This window comes from Larus michahellis, chromosome 1 (assembly GCF_964199755.1).
Source record: "Larus michahellis chromosome 1, bLarMic1.1, whole genome shotgun sequence".
NCBI classification, from domain to species: Eukaryota; Metazoa; Chordata; class Aves; order Charadriiformes; family Laridae; genus Larus; species Larus michahellis.
Window position 1 is genome coordinate 68,752,108 of NC_133896.1, and position 24,018 is coordinate 68,776,125.

At 42.1% G+C, this 24,018-nt stretch overlaps 2 protein-coding genes across 2 annotated transcripts in view; one reads left to right on the plus strand and one right to left on the minus strand.

The window, feature by feature from the left end:
* Window positions 1-1,720: 1,720 nt before the first annotated feature.
* ATP6V1E1 (ATPase H+ transporting V1 subunit E1) lies at window positions 1,721-16,838 on the minus strand. The gene is made up of 11 exons (XM_074584964.1): window positions 16,693-16,838; window positions 15,519-15,700; window positions 14,237-14,418; window positions 10,699-10,764; window positions 8,246-8,355; window positions 7,694-7,760; window positions 5,768-5,857; window positions 4,372-4,440; window positions 3,880-3,974; window positions 2,938-3,025; window positions 1,721-2,337 (listed from the first exon to the last, which is right to left on the minus strand). Exons 3-11 carry the CDS (start codon window positions 14,267-14,269, stop codon window positions 2,275-2,277), a joined length of 681 nt encoding a protein of 226 aa, XP_074441065.1. The 5' UTR covers window positions 14,270-14,418; window positions 15,519-15,700; window positions 16,693-16,838; the 3' UTR covers window positions 1,721-2,274.
* The window catches only part of BCL2L13 (BCL2 like 13), a 41,316-nt gene continuing 33,417 nt past the window's right edge, over window positions 16,120-24,018 (plus strand). Inside the window, exons 1-2 of the mRNA XM_074584950.1 lie at window positions 16,120-16,342; window positions 21,856-22,045. Coding sequence (XP_074441051.1) covers window positions 21,925-22,045 — 121 coding nt within the window. The 5' untranslated portion in view covers window positions 16,120-16,342; window positions 21,856-21,924. The remainder of the gene's footprint in view (window positions 16,343-21,855; window positions 22,046-24,018) is intronic.

A 24,018-nucleotide genomic window follows, 5' to 3' on the forward strand; every position in this document is an offset into this window, starting at 1 on the left:
TTGAACCAACAGAGTTAAGCGTGCATATGCGAAGGCTTTTTCTTCACTACAGGTGCGTCACAAGACCAGAGCCCAGTGCTTAATCAGGAAGCTCGATCACTGACAGCTGCAAAGATGAAAGCTGTAACAGTTATCCAAACTGTAGAAAGAGCAGGACTTCAGCCCAGATACACTCATTGCCCAGTCAGAGCGCCATGAATTGAAAAGCAAAGCACTAGAAGAATAAACACGATAACAATGTGTGTGGAAAACAAGAGTCACTACCTAAATGCAACAGTGAGGAGCAGTAAAACAAAAAACCAACCTTGCTAAAGATTCTTATTTTTGAAGAGGAAATCAAAAAGATTAAATAAATTCAGATTCAGGATTTCTTAGCAGTCAATCTACATGTTAGAGAAATGAGGCAGTGAAAGGCTTATCTAGCATTTAGAGTCTTTACTTTACATGAGGGCATGCACCTCAGCTTGAGAAGAAAGGGCCTCAGGTTAAAACCACTGCATAAAGCAGGGTTGCTGCAGCTTGGCAAGTATTCTTCATGGCACAAAGTAAAATTTCTTTTACTTTGGCACAAAGTAAAATTACAAACCTTATGAAGAACGACTGAGGGAGCTGGGGTTGTTTAGCCTGGAGAAGAGGAGGCTGAGGGGAGACCTTATCACCCTCTACAACTACCTGAAAGGAGGTTGTAGAGAGATGGGGGCTGACCTCTTCTCCCTGGTGACAAGTGATAGGACGAGGGGAAACGGGTTCAAGTTACGTCAGGGGAGGTTTAGATTAGATATTAGGAGACATTTTTTCACTGAAAGGGTTATTAAACATTGGAATAGGCTGCCCAGGGAGGTGGTGGATTCACCATCTCTGGAGGTGTTTAAAAAAAGGGTAGATGGGGCACTGAGGGACACGGTTTAGAAGTGGCTCTTGTCAGGGTAGGCTAAAGGTTGGACTCGATGATCTTAAAGGTCCCTTCCAACCTCAACAATTCTATGATTCTATGATTCTATGATTCTGCCATTCCCAAATCACTGCAATACTTAAAGACAACAATTTCAACACATATTCAAGCAGTAAGTCATTTCAGCAGTTTCTTATTTCTATGACACAAGTTTCAGAATTGAGCACTAAGAGAAGAGCCAGATATTCTGGCAGAGGCTTGTAGTGTGGAAAGTCACCTCAAGAATTTTTCTGTCCTACACCATAGAAGGCGGAGACAATACCAATCATCACCGCAGAAGCAAAGGAGAAGTAAATGTTAGTAAAATTTAACAGATTAGGTAATGAATATAGGTATGCTATTGTTATTTAACTTCATAGTTACTCTAACAATAGAGAAAATAGTTGCAACACAGTCAGCTGTTGTTCCTCAAGTCCTGAAATGTAATTAGTACAGGGGTATGGTTTGGATCTCCTGCACGGAAGCAACAAACCTGTAACTGAAAAGTAGCGCAGTTGTTACTCTAGCTCTCTCTTATGAAAGAGGATTGAGCTAGTAAAACTACTGACCCATTTTTTAGGAAGAATGAAGCTCATCCTAGAGTCCTATTCAAAAGGCTTGCCTACAATCCAGTGCTGCTCAAGCAATAGCTTGACAGTACTCCATGCACTCGAATTCTAGCATCACAGAACAGTCATTACACACAGCCCTCAAGTAGTCAGTCCTTATACACACAAGCCCACTTTTCAAATACTGCTGCCGATCCCCCAGAGAGAAGCTACAGAGAACTCCATACACACACGCATTTTTATTTTAATAAATAAAGCTTTACAGGCTCAGGCTTTTTTTTTTTTATAATCACATATACAGAACAGAAAAATGCCTGACCAAGTAACATGAATTAAGCAACTAACCCTGGGAAGGAATGCATGCCCTCTGTAACACTGAAGACCTTAACTAAAAAGGGATTTCCCATCGGTAGCGTAGTAATTTACTTCACAGATTAGACAACTTGAAAGAGATGTGGCCAAAGCAAAGACAGTGACCCTTAATGGACTGCTTGTCCTTATAGAGCCATAACAGTGCAAGTAAAGCCAAGAGCCCAAACGCCTCCATTTTCTAGTGTCATTTCTGGATGAATATGTATGTCTTCGCATCCTTTAAGCAATACATTCTAATCACAAGTAGAGAGACTAAGCACAGCAGGTATGCAAAATTATTCCATTGAAGAATAGATATTGGATGACACAGTAATGTTATATTTCAAGATTTTAAATTAGCAGATGCATTTGCATCCCCTTTAGTATGGCAGTGGAACAGATCCCACCTTCTCTCATAGAGGTTTAGTCCAAAAACTTCCTGTTGGCATTAGCACCAAAGAGAGCCACTCTGATTTCTGGCATCATCTGTTGAGAAAGAGTACATCAGTTACATGCAACCGGCAATACAATTGCTGTACGTTCCTCACTTGGGGCACTATGTGACAGCCAGGTTATGCTTCAAAATTAAGAAGTTAATTCATTTGAGTTTTCTGAAGCCTTTAGCTGATCAGATTGCCAGCTACTCTATAGACTTAAAGGATTACCTATACTACAGCATAAGAAAGAGATGCCAGAGCTAGTTTTTTCCACTAAGGTACAACAGGTCTCAGTCAAAGTTTCTAGTACTCAAGCCAGCTTCAGTAATTCAAGTTAGCCTCAACACTTCTACATCTTGACTGCAGTGTAGTCATAACAAGTCTTTCAGTATCATAATTTCTAGAGTTTTATGCTCATGCTTAATTCAAAAGGGATCATTCTGGGAAAAGCCATGTTTGTTGTACAGAAGCACAAACAGTAGGTAATTTGCTTCTTTCCCTTCAAAAATAACTTCTTACTTGTCATCCACATTGAAATCTGAACTGTCACAACAGTGTGTGGGATAACACATTGCAAACACTAGGATTTAATTACAAGACAAAACTAGTTAATTATACCTCGTTCACCTTGGCTGTTAGAAAAACTCACCTGCTGGGCTACAAGGTCCAGACGACTTTCCAGGGTATTGGAAACCTTAATTTTACCATCGCTGTTATAGATTTCAACACCTCCAGCACTAGAAAAGGGAAAAAAAGTGATTTGTGAAATACATGGTACAACTCAAAGTCTGAATGTGGCAGAGAGATTATCCCAAATCAGCGTTTATAAGCAAGTCAGATACACATATAAGTTTTTTGTCTTTAAAAAAAAAAAGTTTTTTTGATCATGTCTTAATAGGAGTCAGCACAAAGTGATCCAGTGAGGCAGCAGTGCAAAGTATCTTTGGAGTTATCAGAGACCACAGCTACATACAAGGGCCTTCGTTAGCATGATCTAAATACAAGCAGAGCTATGGAATGTGTCACTTAAACAGCTTCAGACTCCGTATTTTATTAATAGACAGCTTTCAGATTTTGGAATGTGAGGAAGAGTGCTAAAAGTGTTTGCTGGCCCATACGTAAAGATAGCTGACTATCAGAATATACAGCTTTGTGCCATGTTCTTTATCATGCTATATGGAAATAGAGCCTTGCAGACATAGTAGACACAAACTCCATCCTGCAGCACCTTATGACTCAGTTTGCTTCATCTTGAGAAAGAAAGCATGGCTACATCCGTATTCTCTCTCTTTAAAAGACCAGTAAGTTTAAGTTTCTACCAACAGTTATTCTCTACTTCACTACTGCGAATCAGGCTGGAGGTTGCACAAAACTTTTATTGACATTTTTTATTGAGACAGTGCTTTTCTGGAGGAAACTGCAGAGTCTCTGCTTGATTAACACAAAGAAGTCCTAAATTCCACTAGAACTGCAGCAGACACACTGTGGGGATATTCCATACATAATTTTCTGAGACTGTTCTAGCAGGAGATGTGGCTTGAAAAGTTGCATTAAGTTAGAGCTCTGTATAAAAGACTCCCATTTCCCTTACATGTCCTCTGGCAGGAAGTTGTCTTGGTCAATGTGAATATCCACTTCCCTTTTGGTGGCATTTTTGTAGATGGGAATGCTCTTCTGTACAGCAGTCTAGGATACAAGATAAACCTCCAATTAGCATTGACAAATGCTAGTGCACCACTTGGCATGGTCACTCAATCATTTGTAGTAATAAAATGAAAGGATGAGGCCCCCTCCCTTTTTTTTTTTAATTAAGCAAATGTATTTCAGTATGGCTGTTGAGCCAAAACCAATTATTATTTTTAATATTGTAGCAATGTCTAAAGTTTCCCAAGCTAATATCCAAGGAAGCCAATGATCCCCAACTTGACAAGCGTACTTGCTCTCTTACATTGTATCTGCAGCTGAAGTGCAGTAAGTAAAGCTTGTTTTCATGTCACACAGACGAGATCTGAGCTGCAAATATTTGCAGTCAGGTCCCAGGCTTCGTGAGCAGGATACTGTCAAACTATTCCAGGTTTCTTACCTTAACCATGGGGAGATCCTGTTTCCTGCACCGAACAACTATTCTGGGCTCAAGCAGCTGGTAGAATCCCTGCACAAGATAAAATGTTTACTTTCTGATACTGTAATGGTTAATTGTCTTAGAATTATTTAACACCAGGAAAGGACAGGAGCTGATCAGTTTGAAAACTAAAACCTGACAATATTAGCTTCTTATTTAGTTCTTTGCTCGCAAGTTCACCTCACATAGACATTCTGAGAGGACAGCGCCTGTATCTGGGAAAGAGCCTACAACTATGTTTCTTTCTGAGCTTCGAGTTTGGAACTCAAGTGCAACTAAACGTATGTATCATAGGATTGAGTTGCCTAGACAATGTATATGTATACATAAGGATCATTGCTGTCTAAGTAGACTGAGCATGCAGCCAAGCTGACATTATCCTATGCAGCTCTTAGAGAAAATATGCAGTGGTTTCAGATGCCCATTCTAATAATTCCTGCCTTGCAGTTCCTGTAGTAATCCATGAGAATAGAATAGGTAGGTTTAGTTACAGCTGGAAGCGACCTAACAATGATCACCGAGTCCAACTGTGAGTACTGATGAGTACGGGTCCCTCACTGGATCAAGTATAATGAGCCAAGACAGATGTGGCTTGCAAGAGTGAGACAGGTTTGTCTGATGTACAGCAATACCAGACGTAGGTGCGACAAGGAAATAACACTGAATGGGAAGCAGAAGCTGGTTGGAAACACTGTTAAGAAAACTACCATCAAACTGCAGACAGGACAGCTGGCTTCTCTGAGTTTATAGTAACAGGACCAATTCATACCAGAAGGTGGCACTAGTGGCCACACGACTGACCCTGGCCAATGCTTACTGGATTTTCAGTAGTTAATTTCTGGGGCAAGAGGACGGTATTCTAGCTCAGCAAAGCTTTGATTTCTGCTTTGTATGTCTGTAACAGATGCATGTCATACTACAGTAAATTTGTCAAAGCCAGGACTTACAGCCAGGACTTGCCGAAAAGATTTTAAAAGCAGATAACTATTGACTTACAGGTTTGGAGAAACAGCTTTTGCCAAAGGTGCGTTTGATCCAACTAATTACTGCAGAAGCTTAAAATGTGCACCCTAAACGTGCATGTTACAGTGTATGTGCATGCATCTGCAGTTATTGTTATAATGGAACTGCTGCTTGGTATACCAGGTTTTACACCTCAAAATAAGCTGCAGCCTTATCTGCTCAGAATCCAAGACTGAAAGATACAGCATAAGTGATGTTTAAAACTCAAAGATCAGCCAGCCAACATTCAATTTAGACTTCAACACAACTGCAACCTCCAGTGGGTTATGTTTGAAGAAAGACACCTAGGAGGATGGGGCTGTGACCATCTATTTGTTACAATTTAAATATTTACCTGTAGAACTAGTCCATCCAGCAGTGTCTGGTACCTGGCAGTATCCTTCACCACCTTGGCAAGTCTCTGCTTGGCCTCATTCAGCAAATCCTACATTCAGAAGAAATCAGATCAGCAGAGCCCATCTGTTTGGCATTTGGTTTCATGCCTACCAACTTTCTGTACTCCTATTATAGCTATCACACCCTGCCAACACGTAAACGTACACTCCAGCTGGTGTTCATCCAAGCTAGACCTTCATCTCTGTGCATGGCACAATACCCTTTCCAAACAGTTCCTTACTCCCTGCCCTGATCTGAACCCATTATAGCCTGACAAGAATTCCTTTTTCATGAAAAAGGGAGCCCTCAGTAGTAAAAGGATAGTATTTAGAATATTAATTCAAACAAATAAACTAAAATAGTTTGTAAATCATTACCTAATGTAACTAATAAAGTTGCCCAAATAACTATTTTTTTCAGCTTTGTGGTTAAGCAAAGAAATCTAATCTATCTTTTTATCAAACAATATTCAGGTTAGATATTTTTTAATTGTAAGTAAATGCAAGTTAAAATTTAAAAGTCAGAGCTTATTTTTAATTTGAAGTAGCTGGGTTTGATTATCTTTATTCAGCAAATCAATTTCAGACAAGATTGAATTTTTTAAAAATTTGAGTCAATTCAAACACAGCTCCTAGAACAGAACCATCATAATTACTTCAGATAAAGAAATTGTATGAGTTAGTATAAACCTTTCTTTACTGTCCTGCCTCATAGTGTTTAAAAGAAGAGTGCATGTTAACACAATCAGTCCTAGGATATAAGGCTATCACAATTTAACGTCACAGGACAATAGTTATATTGTCCACCCTAGAGTAACATAGCATTTCTGGAACTGCTCATCTCTCTTGTTCATGAAAGAGGCCATAGATCTGATAAGGGAAGAAAGAGCTAGCAGCATGTGACTTTAAATGTTTTAAAATGAGGAAGAGGGTTATGCATTACTCAGAAGCATGAGGTTGAGTCAGCTGATAGATGAGGAAGAGATTACCCAGCAGAGACTATCACAATAGAGTTAGCTCTTTAGCCTCCCACCTTCCTCCTTTCTGTGAATACAATCTAAAGTTCAAAACCAGGTTTAAAGAATCAACAAACTTCTGATTTTCTTCTGCTAACTCCCCTTTTTCATGGTAGCATTAACTCGAGCAACTTTACCCAATTTTTTATTTTTGACTTCTACAGGTCTGGCAGCTTTTCCAATAGCTCAATAGCACCATCTAGCAGAATATGGAACATACAAACTGTTCCTGAGACGGGGTAAGAGACAATAGGACACCTGCAAGCTGTATAATGAGCAAGAATGAGAATACACTACACTTGGTGTAAGATAAACATAGTAAGCCCAAACTAAGACTAAACGTAGCCTGCTCTAGTCAATGATTACTCACCCTATATGTCAACACACAGACTAGTCACCCACTAGAACAAGAAGCAAACCTTTTTAAATACTAGGGGCCACTAAAGGAGACGGAAAAACCCAGTTAGTGGTGTTTTAAGCCTACTTGCTTAAGCCATACCAGATTTAATACATAAATGTTGCTTCAGGCAAACAGAACTCGAAAGTTCTACCATCCATGCAAGAGAGAATTCCTGCTCTTTAAAAGAATAAGCTGTTGTCCAAATGATAGATATAGCGCTGCCTGCAATGTTCCTGGCAGAGAACTGTGTTTCCCTAAGAGCGGGTAACAGAAACTATGAAAATAAGCTAAAGCAGACTACTGAAGCTGAGCCTTAATGACTTTTCAGAGCTGCTGGGAAACCCATTTTTGTATGTTGAAGCAAATGCCACTCAATCACAAATTATATTTTCCGTTAGAGAACAGTTAAGAACATTTCCTAACAGATGGTAGGAATAGAACCTCTGTGTCTTTACCACAGAGATACTCACTGCAATAAGGTCATCCCTTGCCTTGAGGACCTTCAGTCTTGCCTGATTCATCAAGTTGGACATCTGACTGCAAGTTGCATGATAAAGTTGAATCAATCCATCAGACTTTGACAGAAGAATTGCAAGATTTGACTAAATACTTTACATTTAAAGATAACAATACTACAACATGTAATAAGAAAGCCTGCCCACCTGTTTGAAGCTGTTTCTGAACTTTCACAAATGATTAGAAGGTAGAAGCCCGTCCTTCAGTAAAGACCCACCAAAACTAAACCCAACTTGAACATTTGTCCTAGAGTAACAGACCAGGGTAGAGTTCTAGGCATTAACTTGAAATCTGAAAGATTCTTTCACCACACTTACTAACAGTTATACTATTTATTGTAGCTCACCTTTGAGACTTCTCCCCAGGAAAAACTAGAAACTTATAATTAAAACTACATATATTGGCTACAATGTGCCTATTTGCCAGGGAAAAAGTGTTTTGTATAAAATTAGCAATAAAATGAGAGCTCAAGCTCTAAAGTCAGCCATCTAACCTAAGCAACTTACATTTTCTTTTGCTGTTCAATTTGTTTCTCCTTCTTTTCATAATACTCCATGATTTTCAGCCTCTGTGTCTGAACAAGGCGACCCTTCTCAATGTTGAATTCTTCTTCTGCCTATAGTAAAAATTAAATAACTGAAGTGGAAATTGATTCCATGGGCTGAAAAAAACAGAATCAAAATGAAACAGCCATGCTTTCAGAGCACATTCATAGGTAAGCTAGGATGATACAATTTATGGTTCCATGTAAACAAAACATTTCAACCAGTACTCAAGTCAAAGGGAGTTCAGGATGTCTTCTGCTGAACTATAACATTGCTAACTAAGACACAGCTTATTTTATCATTGACTGACATGATTTTCCTTGCAGTATTTATTCCTCAGGCACAAAATTACCAAATTTATATATTATATACTGTTAAGCAAAACTCATTTTATCTGAGCTTCAGGTCTGTTTTGGTTTTGTAGAATTGGTCTCCTTTCTGGCTACAAGAGTTTCTACCTAAAACAAGCTACTCAGCCCTCAGTGTCCACAAACTTCATTACTTTAGGCAATTCTTACACAAGGAGAGTGACAGTATAGCTATTTTTTTTTTCTAAAGCCTAGCCAGACAGCATGTGAAAACATATGGCAAGGTTTCCTATTTATACTGGAGAACCCAACCTCAACTTCTGACTTTTGTTTGCAAACCATCAGGAACACCTGCTTTAGTGTTGATTAAATAGTGTTTTGTAGATCTAAATGTTTAAGGAAGATTAAATATTATTAGTAACACATATGCTGAGTCCAATGCCAACAAGATATTTCAGTATTGGTATAATGAAGACTGTTAGGGTTGTAAGGCACCATTAATCCTTCTTTAGTAAATGTCTATATTCTATTACCAGGTTAATATTAAACTCAGTCTCTTGTGGCTTAACCTAAGTGAAGAATTCTGCAAATAATTCAACTCATGCCTTAAATATATAGTTATGTTTTAGTTCCTCAGGATACCTACTAAATCACATCTAGAATTAAGTCTGCAGATGGCTACACAGGTTTAGGTATAGTTATGAACCTGCTTACAAAGAAACTTTCACCAACATAATTCAACCAGTTTATCTTTTATCATTTTGTACATGTACGAACGCTTGTGCAAGATTACTAGCATTATTGCTTTAATTTACTACTAATCTCTCTGCCTTAACACACTATGGAAGTAAAGCAAAAATTAAAAGCAAACCTTACAGTAATTGCTTGTTAAGACAAACCTTAGTAGAATTCATAATTATGCAGAGAACTCCTTTAACCCTCAGTGATGCCAAGTTATGTATAGGAGGTGGGGGAAGGTGTTCCACTTCATCCAGTCTATTCACATTACCTCTCAGCTCTCCTGACTGCTTAAAAAAAATGAGTGACCTTGCATATGAATAAATTTATGTCTTAGTTTGAGGTAAAACAGAACCAATTTTCTGATTTGTAATTTTACTTTTTAGCTGGGCCTCTTCTAACTGACTAAATTCTGGAATTAACAGCACATTGCTCAGAAACTGTTCACTCTGAGAGTGATAAGACCTGATTATACCAAGGAACGGTATGCACAGAGGCTCTTGCTTAGACTTATTGCTATAACAACCAAGGTCAGCTAACTTTGCTGCTTGCCCCGTTAGAGGGTTGGAAGCGGAGAAGCGTAGAGGGGTCCCACCTGCAGGGAGGAGCAGACGGGACAGGTGACCCAAAAGTGAGCAACAGGGTATTCCATCCCATATGCATCACGCTCAGTATAAAAGCTGAGGGATCAAAGGGGCAAGGCGGCTCTGGCTTGTTTTTTCTTCAATGGCCGACATCTGAGGAGGACCCTGTCTGTTCGCCTGCCTTTGATCCTGATCTGAGCATTCCTGACTCTAGTTCCGGAATTCAGCTCCTGTCCATCGCTGACTCCAGTCTGGAACTTTCCCTGTGTCTGCTGGTGACGCGATCGTCATCCTGGGAGCTGGATACGGTTTTGTTTATATTGTATATGTTTTTTCTTTAATTTTTATTATTCTATTATTATTTACTATTTTCTTATTTATTATTATTTCATTAAAGTAGTTTAGTTCTTTTTTCTAAACTCATAAATCTCCTTATCTCTTCCTCTCCTCTCTGAGGAGAGAGGGGGGGAGGGCCATCTGTTGTTCTGATTGGCCAATCCGGCCAAAACCACAACAATTTATATTTAAGAACCACTAAGAAAACTTTGACCAAAAAATAGCTCCAACTTGTTTTGGTTTGTCAAAAGTTAACAAATACTAACTTGATTTGGTTGCAATATTTTTTCTATGTAGTAACTAAATGTGAAGTAAGCTGTAGTTTACAGAAGTATTGTAGGACCGCTCTGACTGCAACTATCTAAACAGGATGTCAGATGCAGTTTTCCTTTTGACGTCAGATGCAGTTTTCCTTTTGCACTCACTGACATTGAACTGCCATTTTTACCTTTGCATCTATTTCTTCAGCCTTTTCATTGGCTTCCTGCTCAATGAAAGCCATCATATGCTTGATCTGTAACGAGAGAGAGAAAAGAAAATATTTCCTGTTGGAAAGGACTTTGATGAGAGGAAGCACTTATATATTTGTACACTAGGCCTCTCTGTATCCATTTACTAATTAATCTAGTGTTGTTTTTCAAGGAAAAATAATTGAGCATACAGGTCAAAGAGGCCATTCATCTTAACATAGATTACAAGGAAATTAGATTTTTTTTGTCAAGTAAGTCTATATAATGCTGTTTCACTGGCTGTCATTAGAAGAACGTACTTTAGATATGCAACTATACCAAACAAACCCCAAAACAAAGGTAAATTTATATAAATGTGAGGCTGGGTATCTTCATTCTTCACTAGTGAGAACAACTTTTTTTCCCCTAGGATTAGTAGAAAAAAATTAAAAAATCCTCACACAGTTAAAAGTAAAGTAGCCTGTTTGTTATGACATTCAGATGAAACACGGAAGATTAACATAGAGTCCCTGCTCTACATCAGGCATAGATGGCATCTGAATGAACCTGGGCCTTTCCCACTAGATAACGGGTGAAGCAAAGCAAAGGGCTACTGACCACTCTGGTCAGATCTGTACAACCAAAAGTTTCTTTACACACCTGAGAAATCTTTCTTGAAAAAAATGTAATAAATTCTGTAAAGATTTACAAGGTCATTAAAAAATACTGCTACATGGTTCAAGTCAAAAGGACTTTATAAACTAGTTGCATATTAGTTTGGAGGAGCTGGGGAAGGAGACAGACAGCAGCGCTAGTTGATCAAGACCATATCAAGTATATCACGTGCTGCTTTAAAGCCTGGAATACACTAATATATTCTACTTGAAGAACCTTTTTGAAACCACCTAAAAACACCTAAAAACTAAAAAAAGCTCAGGTCCAACAGTCTGAAGACAAGGAAAGCAATCTGAGTTCTGCTTATTTATCACTTGTCTTTCTGCGACTAGGCCTAAGTTTAGGTCCACGTTTGGGGCAGACCATAAGGACTTATGCCCAACCAAACTACAACTTTGAACAGGTGTAGCCATTTCCAAGGGCAGATGGAGTGAACCATATATTTGAGCGGACCATAAAAGCCGACTGACTTTTTGCTTGCACTTAATGATGAAACACATTTTGCAGACAACCTGGTCTGAACAAACTTGCACGAAAGATTCTATTTATACAACCTCATGTTAAATGAAATATTTTAAGATATTAGATTTAAGATATAAGAAAGGTGCCAATGTGAAAACTGAGCTAGCGTGCAGAACAGCACTATGCCCATATAGATGAAAAAAACCAGAAGTGAACAGACAAGTGGAAGATTTTAAGCATGTGCAGTGGAAGAAGTGAACAATATCTACATCCTCAAAATCAAATCAGCATTTTTTTCTTTTAGTTCTAGTTTTAGATCTACCTGCACTTGTGAAATGACAAGAGACGTATATAAAATAAAGACATTATTTTGCTGAATAGCCTATTGTTGAAGGAGACTAAGAACTTTTGTATGGCAGTAGTAACCCATACGTTACTGAGACACTTCCTCCAGTTTGGTTTGGTTTCTGAATTTTGGAAAAGTACTTTAAACAGTTCCGAGTGTTCAAGAAATGTCCTCTGCATAACGAAGACGAATAAGGTGGAAGCAAGCTAATATGGCATCCCAGTCTGGTCAGACTGAACAGTGTCATTTCCTTCAAAATCTGTTGTACTGAAATCCCTTTTTGCTTCTCATAGAAATGAAAAAAAGATCCTAAGTGACACTTTCACATCGATAAATAGGTTTAGTTTTAATAACGCTTACAAAAATATGTACTTTTAAATGAGAGATTAATTTTAAATGAAGCTAATAACTTTAGCATAGTAGTATTTCCTATAGTAGTACTATGATTACCCTTTCCATGGGAAGTGCTAGCTATTAGACTGGCTTTAACTAGAAGCGACTAGCCAGATTAGATGGAACAATCTATTAAACACCTTTGACAGAATAAAGCAAGTAAGTCTATCAATGGGAAAAATTTTTAATTAGAGATAGTTTTCAAAATGAAAACTATTCAAAGTGCCATGGCAAGTAGTTAAGAGTTCAGAGAACCAGTTGGCAAGTTCATACCAGATTCATATACATGCAGAACTGTCATGCCATCAGCATCATTCTCTTTTCCAGTTAACAGGATCACCCTAGGCTCAGGCGTGTAAAACAATGACAGGGAAGTTGCAGATATGAAACGCTATTAGCATATTACGTATTTAGTATATCAACAGATCCTGAACTAACCTTTGAAGTTCAGGTCCGTGGTGGCTGAGCAAGACCACCTCAATGTCAGCTTTACTATCTTCATGGAAGAGGCAGGAAAAAACAAATAAGTTTTGTGGATAAAAGGCAACAGAATGTAATGTTACAATTTCCCTTTTGCAGAAAGGCAACCTACTGGTTTTACTTTCAATGGGATGCTTCCTTGCCAAGAGACTATGTTTACTGAATGAGAAAGTGAGACACGAAGCACTTACGATGCAAAGGACAAAGGGAACTTGGCTGATCTGCTCATCACCTGTAGGAAACACCACGGACCAGCGGGGACTGGACCCGTGCAGTCTTTAACACAGCACGCCATTTTCAACCCAGCTCAAAGCAGCTTTTTTAGGCAAGGGCAGTGTTTACTGTCAATAAGGACAAAGTGTCCTGCCTCAGGAGGAAGTGTCCACAGTCAGACTTCAGGGTTGTAAGTTTCCATTGCAAGAGAAGCCCAGGTTGCACTACTCTGCTTAGGATATAAAAGTGAAAAAGGCATTTGAGAATGTTGAATAGCCTACGTAAGTTATAGTTAATTAGATGTAGTATAACTATAAGAAAAAAAGAGACGGAAAGTCCTTAGAAAGCGACATCTAAAAAGACAGTACTTATCTAAGACAACGTATTTCTCTGCCTTAAAGTGCAATTAAGTACTGTTGATAGCACAAAGGCAACTCATTATAATCTGCTATAGTATGTCATCAAAATGCTTCAACAAAGTCCCCATGGGTGGCCAATCAATCCTGCCAGGGAAAAATTCACCCTCTTCAGAGACTTCTCTTTCTCACTAAGCTTCCCAGAGAAGATCTTTCCCCTTCACCACCCCTTGCTTTCACAGCGGAGCACCACCGTGCCGCCCGCAGGCAGGGAGACCCTATTCCACAACTCAAACGTGAATCAGCCGCCGCTGGCTGCAGCCGCTTCTGCCGTTGCAGGGTCCAGAGCGGTCACCACCCCTCCCGCTCCGACTGGCCTTTTACCAGCCGGGGGGGGCTCTTCAGCTCAGGCACACCCGAACCCCACACCTAGCACAGCTTCAGGGCAAGCAGGCTGCCTCCTCCGCCGCCTGGGCCCAGCCTTCAGTGCCTCTCCTCACGCCGGGCCCGTCCTGTCAGCTCCCGACCGGGCCGAGCGCGGTGTGGAAGTGGCGCCCCGGCCCCGGCCCCGCTCCGGGCCCCTCGCGTTCGGGCTGAGGCCCGCGGCCCTACCTGCTTCTGGACGTCGGCATCGCTGAGCGCCATGGCGGCGGTGGTGGCGGTGGCGGCAGCGGCGGCAACGGGGCTCGATGGACGCCGGTTGGGGCCGTCGGCGAGCGCGAGCGGAATCAAATCCGGTTCGGGTCACAGCTGGTGCCGCTGTCGCTGTGTCACGGCGCCCCGCCCACCGGTTCCTCCGGACCAATAGAAAACTGAGCTCTGGCCGGAGTCACGGGGGTGGGTCCTTGCGCGCGGTAGGCTGCCATCTTGTGGCCGCGGTTGCCGTGAGGGGTGGAGGGGGTTGCACCACCCCTTCCTGCCGCGGGGAGTCCCGCTTCGGCCGGCTGGCCGGCCTGGGGGGCTTCCTCCGCGTCTCCCGCCGGCGGCAGCCGCTCCGGAGTGAGGCAGCCGGGTCCGGCCGGCTCTGCCGGGCGGGGGGAAGCCTCGGGGAGGCGGGGGGACAGGCCTCAGGCGTCAGAGTTCAGCCTGAGTTCAGGGAGGGGAGTAAACTTCCCCTGGCATGTGGTGGTTTTAAGGGTTTGGTGGTAATGTCTTGTTCGGTGTGGAAACTGCTTCCCCAGTAAGCTCCATCGCCTATGAGGACAGGCTGGGAGAGTTGGGGTTGTTCAGCCTGGGGAAGAGAAGGCTCCAGGAAGACCTTATAGCGGCCTTCTAGCACCTAGAAGGAGCCTACAGGAAAGCTGGGGAAGGACTCTATCAGGGAGTGGAGCGATAGGACGAGGGGTAATGGTTTTAAACTGAAAGAAGATATGTTTAGATTAGATATCGGGAAGAAATTTTTTACAGTGAGGGTGGTGAGGCACTGGAACAGGTTGTCCAGGGAGGTTGTGGATGCCCCATCCCTGGAGGTGTTCAAGGCCAGGCTGGATGGGGCTTTGAGCAGCCTGGTCTAGTGGGAGGTGTCCCTGCCCATGGCAGGGGGCTTGGAACTAGGTGATCTTTAAGGTCCCTTCCAACACAAACCGTTCTGTGATTCTATTTATAAAATCTCACAGTTTTTCCAGGTTTGGATTGGCAGAGAGAGATGAAACTGGCTTTTTAACCTGCACTTGCGATGTGTGCGGGGGGAGGTAGTGTTAAGGAGCACGAAGAGAGAAGCAGAAGGATGGAGGGAGCAGGACAGACGAGCAGCAGGGAGGCTGGGGGTCAGGGCTGTCGGGTGGAGGCAGGTCTTGTGGTGGGCCCCTCAGGTTGGCTCTACTTTCATGATTAACAGCATTTCATTGTAGGAATACATGGAGGGAATTCAAAGCCTTATTATTATTACTGCTACCTTTTGTGGCGCAGAAGCGTTCAGGACCGTTTTCAAATGATGTGCTGATTCTTCCAGAGCCCTGTTGCTGCTTCCGCTGTTTGCTTTCTGGCAAAATTTAAAGCGATCTTCATAACACTATAGTAGTATTTGTTTATTCTGACTGGCAGGAAGCCTCTGTTTCCATTCTGCAGCTACATTTACTGGAAAAAAAACCAGCACCGTTCCTTACAAATCGCTGTCTAATTGTGGTATCCTGGCATACCCGCGCTTCCTCCTGGCTTGTTTCTATTTCGTTAATTTTTAACGTGCCTTTTTTCTTGTTTGTTTTCCCCATGCGAAAAACCTTGTTATAAAAATACATGCAACTTCTGTAATATTTTTTTTTTTCATATTTCGGTTACGTCGCGACACAGGGCATCGACTTGTATTTGGGGAGGCTCGAGAACATTTTACTGTTATTTCGGGCGCGATCGGAATTGATATTAAACCGGTCGGGACTCCGCTCTGGGACGCTTCCTCCCCTCGCGCCGCCGCGGCGGAAGTCCCGCCCCCACAGTCCCCCTCCGGGCAGTCACGTGGCGGGGGGAGGTGCCCTGGCCGGGCTCCGCCCGCCCGGCGCGGGCCGTGACGCGCGACACACGCCGCTGTGATGTCATGCCCCCTCCTCCCCCTCCCCCGCCCCTCCATCATGGCGGCGGCGGCGGCAAATTAGGGCAGAGCTCCCACCGCCCCCGGCGGACCCGTCCGGCGCAGCGCCGCTCCTCCACCGGACCGGACCGCACCGCCCCCCCCCACCGGCCGCCGCCTCCTCCTCCTCCTCCTCCTCCTCCCCGCCCCCGCAGGTGAGGAAGGGAGGGAGGGAGGGGGGCGGTTTGTTTGTTTATTTATTTGTTTTCCCCTCGCGCCCCCCACCGGCCGGGAGGGGGGCGGGGGGAGCGGGCACAGGGACGGTGTCGTCCCACCCCCTTTCCGCCGCCAGTGAGGGGAGGGGGCAGCGGCCGCGCTCCGCGGGGTCGGTGGCCGCAGAACTTCCCCGCGGGGGCGGGGCGCGGCGCGGCGGGGACACGCCCCTCGGCGGCCGTTGCTGCCACCCCCCCCCCCCCCCTCCCCCCCACCTCCCCTCCGCCGCCCCCGCCGTGACGGGGCTGAAGGACGCGGCCCTCCAGCGACTGGGAAGCCCCCGGCGCCTCACCTTCCCGCCGGGCTGCGGGGCCGGTCCCCGCCGTGTGGGAGCAGGGGTTGTGCCCCTGGCGGCTCCTGAAGGGCGGCGGCAAGGAGAACCGGCGGCTCCTCCGCCGCCGCAGGGCTGCGGCCTGCCCGGACCCCGCCGGCTGACTCATCCCGGCTTTTTTGCTGCTGGCCGCTCCTCGCCCAGATATAAATATCTCATTCATCGCCGTGGTCACCGAGCGGCTCACGCTGGGCTCTCGCTCCTCCGCTCCGCGCTCGGCCTTTGTCTGGCGCCGCGGAAAGTTAGAGGGTGGCCCGGGGGCTTCTGCCTCGCCTGCCCAGCCTCTCGCTCGCTTACAACTCCGAATAGAAAGTGAATGAAAGGTGGTTAATGAAAGCTGGGTTTGCCATGACTTAATATTGTGGTAAGGCGGTTTAAAGCTGGAAAGGATTGAGAACCTTTAACAAAAGCTCACACAGTTCTTGTTTTTCTTCCTAAAAGAACAATCAAACCGCTTGCCTAGAGTGCTCACTTAATTACGTTTCCCTCTAAGGTCAACTAAAACCACTGCCCAGATAAATGACTATCGTATTTTCCAGTATTTCTACCTATTAAGTGCCACTAGAGGATCAGTAATGGGTGCGATATTGATTCATTTCCAGTAGGAATTGGCATGCTTGAACTCAGTAGTTCTCAGTTCATTAAAAACAATCTCATAGTCATACCGTCATATATTGCTGGAAAAGTACTCTCAGGAATTTATCTCCCAAGTTGATCGCGATCGGGTGCTTTCAAAAGTCTTGCCTGTTACGTGAAGTGTTTTCAGAGGCAAAGTGCTGCAAGGTTAAACTAGTCCACACATGCAAGTCTCATCCAAAATCCCCACACAAGCCTTCTGGTAAGGTTGCAGAGCTCTTGAATGTTTTCCGTCTTGTTGTTATGGGGTGTGGTTTTGTAGACCTGCAACTCCTTGAAATTCAGTACATTTGGAAGAAGAGCACCGTATAAATGTAAGGCTGTAGGCTGGAATGAACTGAGAGTGGTTACCTGTTGCAGAGATTGATATCAGGAGGATGACCCAAACCTGTGACTGGATCAGTGGCATACTGCCCTAAAAATGATTTGAACTCTGGTGCTACCGTTTTGTTGTTGTTGTTGTTGTTGTTGCTTCCTAAATCTCCCTGTCCATACTTGGGTGAATGCTTGCAGACTGAGACCACGCGTGCTTTGAAATAACTCCTCGCCAGCAGGAAGTATTCTGCTAGAGCAGCGATCTAGGATAATTAAGTTTGTGGCCGGTAAGTGAGGCTTGATAACCTGGGCTGTGGCGGGAAACTGCGTCCAGCCCTTGATTGACTCCATTTTCAAGTGGAACTTAACTGTGGTGGTGGTGTTATTTATAAAAAGAAGGCAGTCTGTGACTGTGCTGTTGTTTCTGGTCCTGTGTTTTTAGTGCATTAGAAATCAGTAGCAATATTGATCATCTACTGTTTTGTTTATAAACATGCAGCAAAATACTTTGTAAGGCTACAGCTCTAAATGCAAAAGGCAAGTCTCTGAGCTGCAACAGTCGAAGGGGTGCACGGTAGATCTTAATGTCAGCTGGCGAACTGTTCTTTCAGGCAGTATCATAGTGCATTTTGGCTTTTGAATGATGCACGGTAAACGCAGCTTGGTGCACAGTAGGATTTTGCAGGTAAGGACTAAAACGTAGCGCAGCCTCATCGCTAGGGGATTATATTCACTGGGTATTCATTGGTAGACTCGTGTTGCCCGTTATCTAACGTATAACTCTTCTGTGGATTAGGATGTGACAGATTGCATGAGGAAATGTCAGTCTGGCTGGAACTCCTCAGGTCGCTTGAGCAGCTCAGCCCACATGAAACAAGTGACAGCAGGGTCGGAGGAGTAACAAGCTAAGTAAGCTTCAACAGGTGTAGTATTTTATTCCCCCAAGGGTGCAAGAAGTGAGGAAGGTGAATTTTTTTCTAGGGAGTAATTGGTAATAATTTTGATCTCTTCATCTTTTTAAGAGGCAGTATTCTTGCAGTGAATCTGTTACACCAGAAGTAACCCTTTTGCCTGTGCTTTGAGGCTTGCATAGTCCATATAATGCATTATTTCCTCTGCTCCATTACATCTCCCATGCAAGCCTTTGGTTTTATTCTCTTAAACAGTTTCTGTACTCTCTTCCATTTTGCTCCTGTAATGGAAAGCTCTCCTCCTGATCTTGTCTCTCAAGCTGCATGTCCTTTTTTAATCCCACTCATTCCTGAAAAATGGCCTTTTCTGAGATATTTACAGTATCTGAGTCAATATTTCTCTATTTCTTTTTGTAAACAAAATCAGTCATTCACAATTCAAAATGAGTAATCCAGTTGCTGTGCTGTGGGCTTCTCTCAAAGGTAGACTAGTGTTTCTGAAGTGCGTTTCCAGTTTGACATTCTTTTATGTGAAGCTGAAGATATTTCTTCCATTCAAGTTCTTAAGTCTCCCTTCTCGTTTCAGTATAAAACTACCTCTCAGAATATATTGACCAAAGTGATTACTTTTTTTCATCCAAAGCATTTTTTCTTCTTTCTTTTCCCAGGGAAACATTAACCACTATTTAAATAAGCCATGGTCTGATTCTCTCTCTCTCTCTTTTTTTTTTTTTTCCCCTCCTCCCTCTAGAGGTGCTGAGCTGAGCATGCTGAAATTTTTGTGAATCAGCCCTCACTGTTGCACTGTGCTGGTATGGAGTCTCATGCTTGTTTTGATTGACTGTGGTTTTTCTTTCATTTTCTGCATTGATTTGGAATTATATTTTGAAGAATATCCTTTATTATATGTTCAGCCTTGTTCTTTGATCCACAGCATAGTGTCTGGACGTCTCTGGACCATCCGTCAGACTGATTCTTTCAGGACAGATCAGTTCAGGTTGTCTGGAAGGGCTCCCATTCACTGTGTAGGCGTTGCGAGAAGCGTGTTGGTTTCAGGACTGTGGATCTCTACTGAACAAACCAGAACTGAAACATACTGGGGAGCTTTTGGTTTTTGGTGAATGGCATCTTTCACACCTGGTGGTGTGAAGATGCGATGTGGTGATGGCATCTGGGGATCTGGTCAGAAGAGCAGATCTATTGTTAAAGGATCATAAAGTCTCCTGAGCAGTTATTTTTTTCAAATCTCACTGCTTTATGAAAGTCTCAGTTTGTGGAAGTGGCTGAAGAGTAACTGCGTGTTGTGCAAAAGCTGTACTTAATCGTCTGTTATAATTTCTTAATGTTTCTGAAGCATGATGCATTGCCGGTAGAGCACTCTGGGATGGAAGAGGCGACAGAAATGTAGGATTACTGCTCCAAGGGAAAAGGGATGAGTGTTGGCTCAAAGTTTCGACATTGGTTCCTTCCTATATAAATAGCTACTTCGATTCAAGCCGTAGCAAAGACTCAACTGAATCTTTCTGGTGAAGAATTTCACACATTTTGAAATACATGGCAAGAGGCAGAGCTTCCAGAGTATAGTCTTCATGAAAGAGTCCTCTCCTGTTTCAATTCTGAGTGCGTTTCAGAAACTAGAATTGCTAAAGATTAAGGAAAGAATGCTTAGCCAATTTTACACCAACTCTATTACTTCTGCAGCTTTTAGTACGACAGATAATTTTTTCTTTGCCAAGCTACCTACTCACACAGTAACCATGCCACAGCACAGTTATAGTTCTGTTTATCCTCAGTAACCAGTTGTACTGCTGTTAATCTGAATTCCATTCCAGGGAGGAGGGGGGTTAGAAGTTAGCCCAAACATCTTGCGTAGCTAGACAGATTGATGCTTTCTTTTGCTTCCTCCTTTTATTTTTATTATTCTTAATCTTGAGGCTTCATTTGCAGATTTGATTTGGGAACCTGGTTCTCTCTCTCAGTCCCAAGGCATTCGAATGTAATCAGGAACCCTCTTGAGATGTTCCAACTCCTGTTCCCTGTATACAGCATTTTTCTCATTCAAATAACTTTAAGTTTTAAACTTGGTTTAAGTATTTTTTCTAAATGTAAATGCACTCTCACACTACTGAATTGTCTAGCTCCTTTGCTAGCTGTTAAGTAGCTGTTCTGTAGCATGAACTTTTTTGCATGCCTTTCAGTTAGACATCCATTCTGATGGCCAAGAGTGGATTACTACTTGTGTGGGAATAGTTGTTGGAAGTGATGGAGAACTTAATTTTGAGAGTTTATCTTAAAGGCTTAAATATTTTTATTTGATTCATCAAGTAGATCGTGCGTTGGAAGTAGTTATCCAGACTGTTCCTAATATAAAGAGCTAAAAGATGTTGATTAATCTGAAACTTCCTTTCAATCTGTTGTATGGCTTTTTCCTCACTTCCATGTTGCCTTCTGAAATATTTTTATTCCCCTTGTCCTTTATGGCTGTTTTTAGTTTCTCTCTACCTTAGTTTTTCATTATTGGAAAAACTTCTTATTTGGATGATTGATAAAAGTGCCAAAACAGATAAAACAGGGAAGTTCTTTGGCCAGATGGTGCTGTTAGGTGTGGATTTGTGGTTTATAAGTATTAATGTCTGGGTGAGAAATCCAGGACACAAAACCATCTGTTCTTCCAATCCCTACAATGAATGTGGAATTTCCTCTGCTGACCATATGTTTTCCATTGCTGTTGGAACTGTAAAATGAATTCGAGGCAACTGTGGTCACTTTTTCTGCATTAAAATTTTTAAGCATACTAGAGAATCTGAGAAAGCAGAGAATTGGGAAAACACTCAGTGGAGTCTTAGGGGAAGAGAAGCTGCTCAGAACCTGACTTTTTACCTCAAATTGTAGTTAACCAAGTCGTCAGAATCCCTCAAAACCTCTTTGCATGAATACATGTGTATTTTTGCGTGTGGTTGAGTTGGAAGGCATGAGGAGGCAGACACGTGGTGAGGAACTGTTCAATTTGCTTTAATGTGGGAGTACGTATTCCAAGCAGGAGTGAGAAATGCCACTGCTGGCAGCAGGCGGGCAGGGTGCTGGATTGGGGGCCAGTTGGTTACTCTGCACAGTTCTTATTAAAATAAGATGCACAGGATATCAGGGCAAAAACCTGGATATTGCTTCACGATTATTACATAATTCCTTGTTATGTATGAGTTCATGACCTATTGCAGCCTTATAAAAAAACCAAACAAAACACTCTATTCTTTCCTTACAGTCTTCCTCAGTTACCCGGAGGAAACCCTACGTGCCCCATAAGAGCACTGCCGCATTGCAAGCCAACCCGATGGCGTCCTCTACTGCTGTGCCTGTAGGATTTCACTATGAAACAAAATACGTAGTACTCAGCTACCTGGGACTTTTAGCACAAGAGAAGCCACAGGAGCATCCTCCTCCTTCAACTCAAGGTAATATTTGCGTATTCATCTGTACCTGTTTACATATGCAGCTGTATTTGCAATTAGTTAATCAGCTGTTTGTGCGTGGATGCAGACTGTTAACCTGATGTTTAGTATAATGCACCTCTTATTTTATTCATTTAAAATAATGTGAAGAGATGCTGATAGAAACAAAGCTGTTTCTATTATATTACTGTTTTAATTTGAGCTATGCCAGGGCCAATTGGTATTTATTAAGCAAATACATGGTTCTAGTAGCTGTCTTGAAGTTTGGAGGCATGGATATGTATTATCTCTGTTGAGCCATCTTGAGAATTTGAGCCTATGCTTGCTTTTTTTGGGAGGCAAGTGGAAGTAAACAGGGGTGAGGTGGTGTTTACCAGCATAAACTCTAAGCAATGACTTGAGCAATCTCATGTGCTAAATAGTTTTGCCCTATTATGTTAAAGCTTCTGTTGTTGTCAGTCACTGGTAGTGCAGAGATGGGAGGTTTGACCTGGCCCATGCTGCCTCTGTCTATTTATTTGTTTTTAAGAAGTCAAGGACTGCATGGAGTCAGATGGAGCTAAATGTTTCTTCCAGAACAGGTTTATGCATATAGGAAGTTAAATAAATAAATGGGAGACAGAATAAAAGAAGTTTGATAGATTGTGTTTCACATAAACCTAGGTAGTAACATTTTCTTTATTTTGTATTGGCAAGCAGTTAAACAATGTTGTTTGTCAAGATTGTTTTAGTGGGTTGTCACTTCCTAATGACGTTTCAGTCACTACTAGTTCCTTTGATTCAGAACTTATTCTGATCAAAGGTGTAGATATTTTTTTTTTAACAAGCATTTAAGAATGCATACTCTGTCATTTACTGAACTTACCTGTTGTGAAGTGAGAAACTCCTGAAAAGAAAACATAACATCAATGTTAAGACAGAAATTATCAGTTTGACAGTAAAGCATATAGCTTATGCTGGTTATGTTATATTTCGTTGATAAAATTAATCTTAGTATATTTAAGGTATGTCTGTTACTTCCACTTTGACTGTCTCCGTGGTCCATGAAAGGAGAGGCACCTTAGTGCCGAGATGCTGTTTCATAAAACCCTTTGTTTGAAAATGCAGAAGAGTCTGCTTTGTTCTGTAAGTGGAAGGTTCAGAAAGGAAACTCTTGGTCTTAAAGCTTTTTTTTTTTAATTTGGCTGTAGTTACCTTTGAAATCTTTACAAATTGAGGGGAAACCTTTCAACTGATTCTTTTTGCTGAAACCTCTAAGACATATTTGAATTAAAGAGCAGTATTAAAACTTTATAAAGAGGAAGCTACAAATGCTTAAATAAAAATTCTGTAGTAAGTTAAAAGGACTTTTAAGCTCCTGAGTAAAGATGAATGCTGAGTCTACTTTTCAGATATTATTTAATATGTTAGCTTGTGTGACAGGAGGCAGTAGTTGGATTTGCTATTAAAATACTTTAAAGCATTGATGCTTTCCAAATCTGTTCTTTCATCCTTGTTGCTCTAAACCTAGAGGAAATTCTCCTATATTTCCCCCACTGTCACTCCCAAAACCAGACAGTGACCACAACCTCTCCTCTCCTGGTCATCTTTCATTGTAATTAGATCTCTCTTTCAGTGTTTTTACTGCTTTCTGATCAAAGCCTCTGGATAAAATAATTTTCCCTTACTTTTAATCTGCCATGTTGTTTCTCACTCTGTTTTGTAATGCCTTGGATGTACTTCAGGATGTTATTGAACCAAGTGCAAACACTCCTGCTTCAGGATTTGTTCCCTTCTTTCCTGCTGCTTTTCTGCTTCCCATGCTTCCAACAGCTTTCACTTCTCTGACAGTTACTTTTTAAAAATCCTTTCTGCTGTTTCTTCTCTCATTGCTTGTAATTGAACAGTTCTTTCAGCTGCATTCCGAAGGTACGTGTGGTAACAGCCGTATGTTTATCTTGAAGTACTGTATGCATCTTCTTTGAATATTAAGTAGT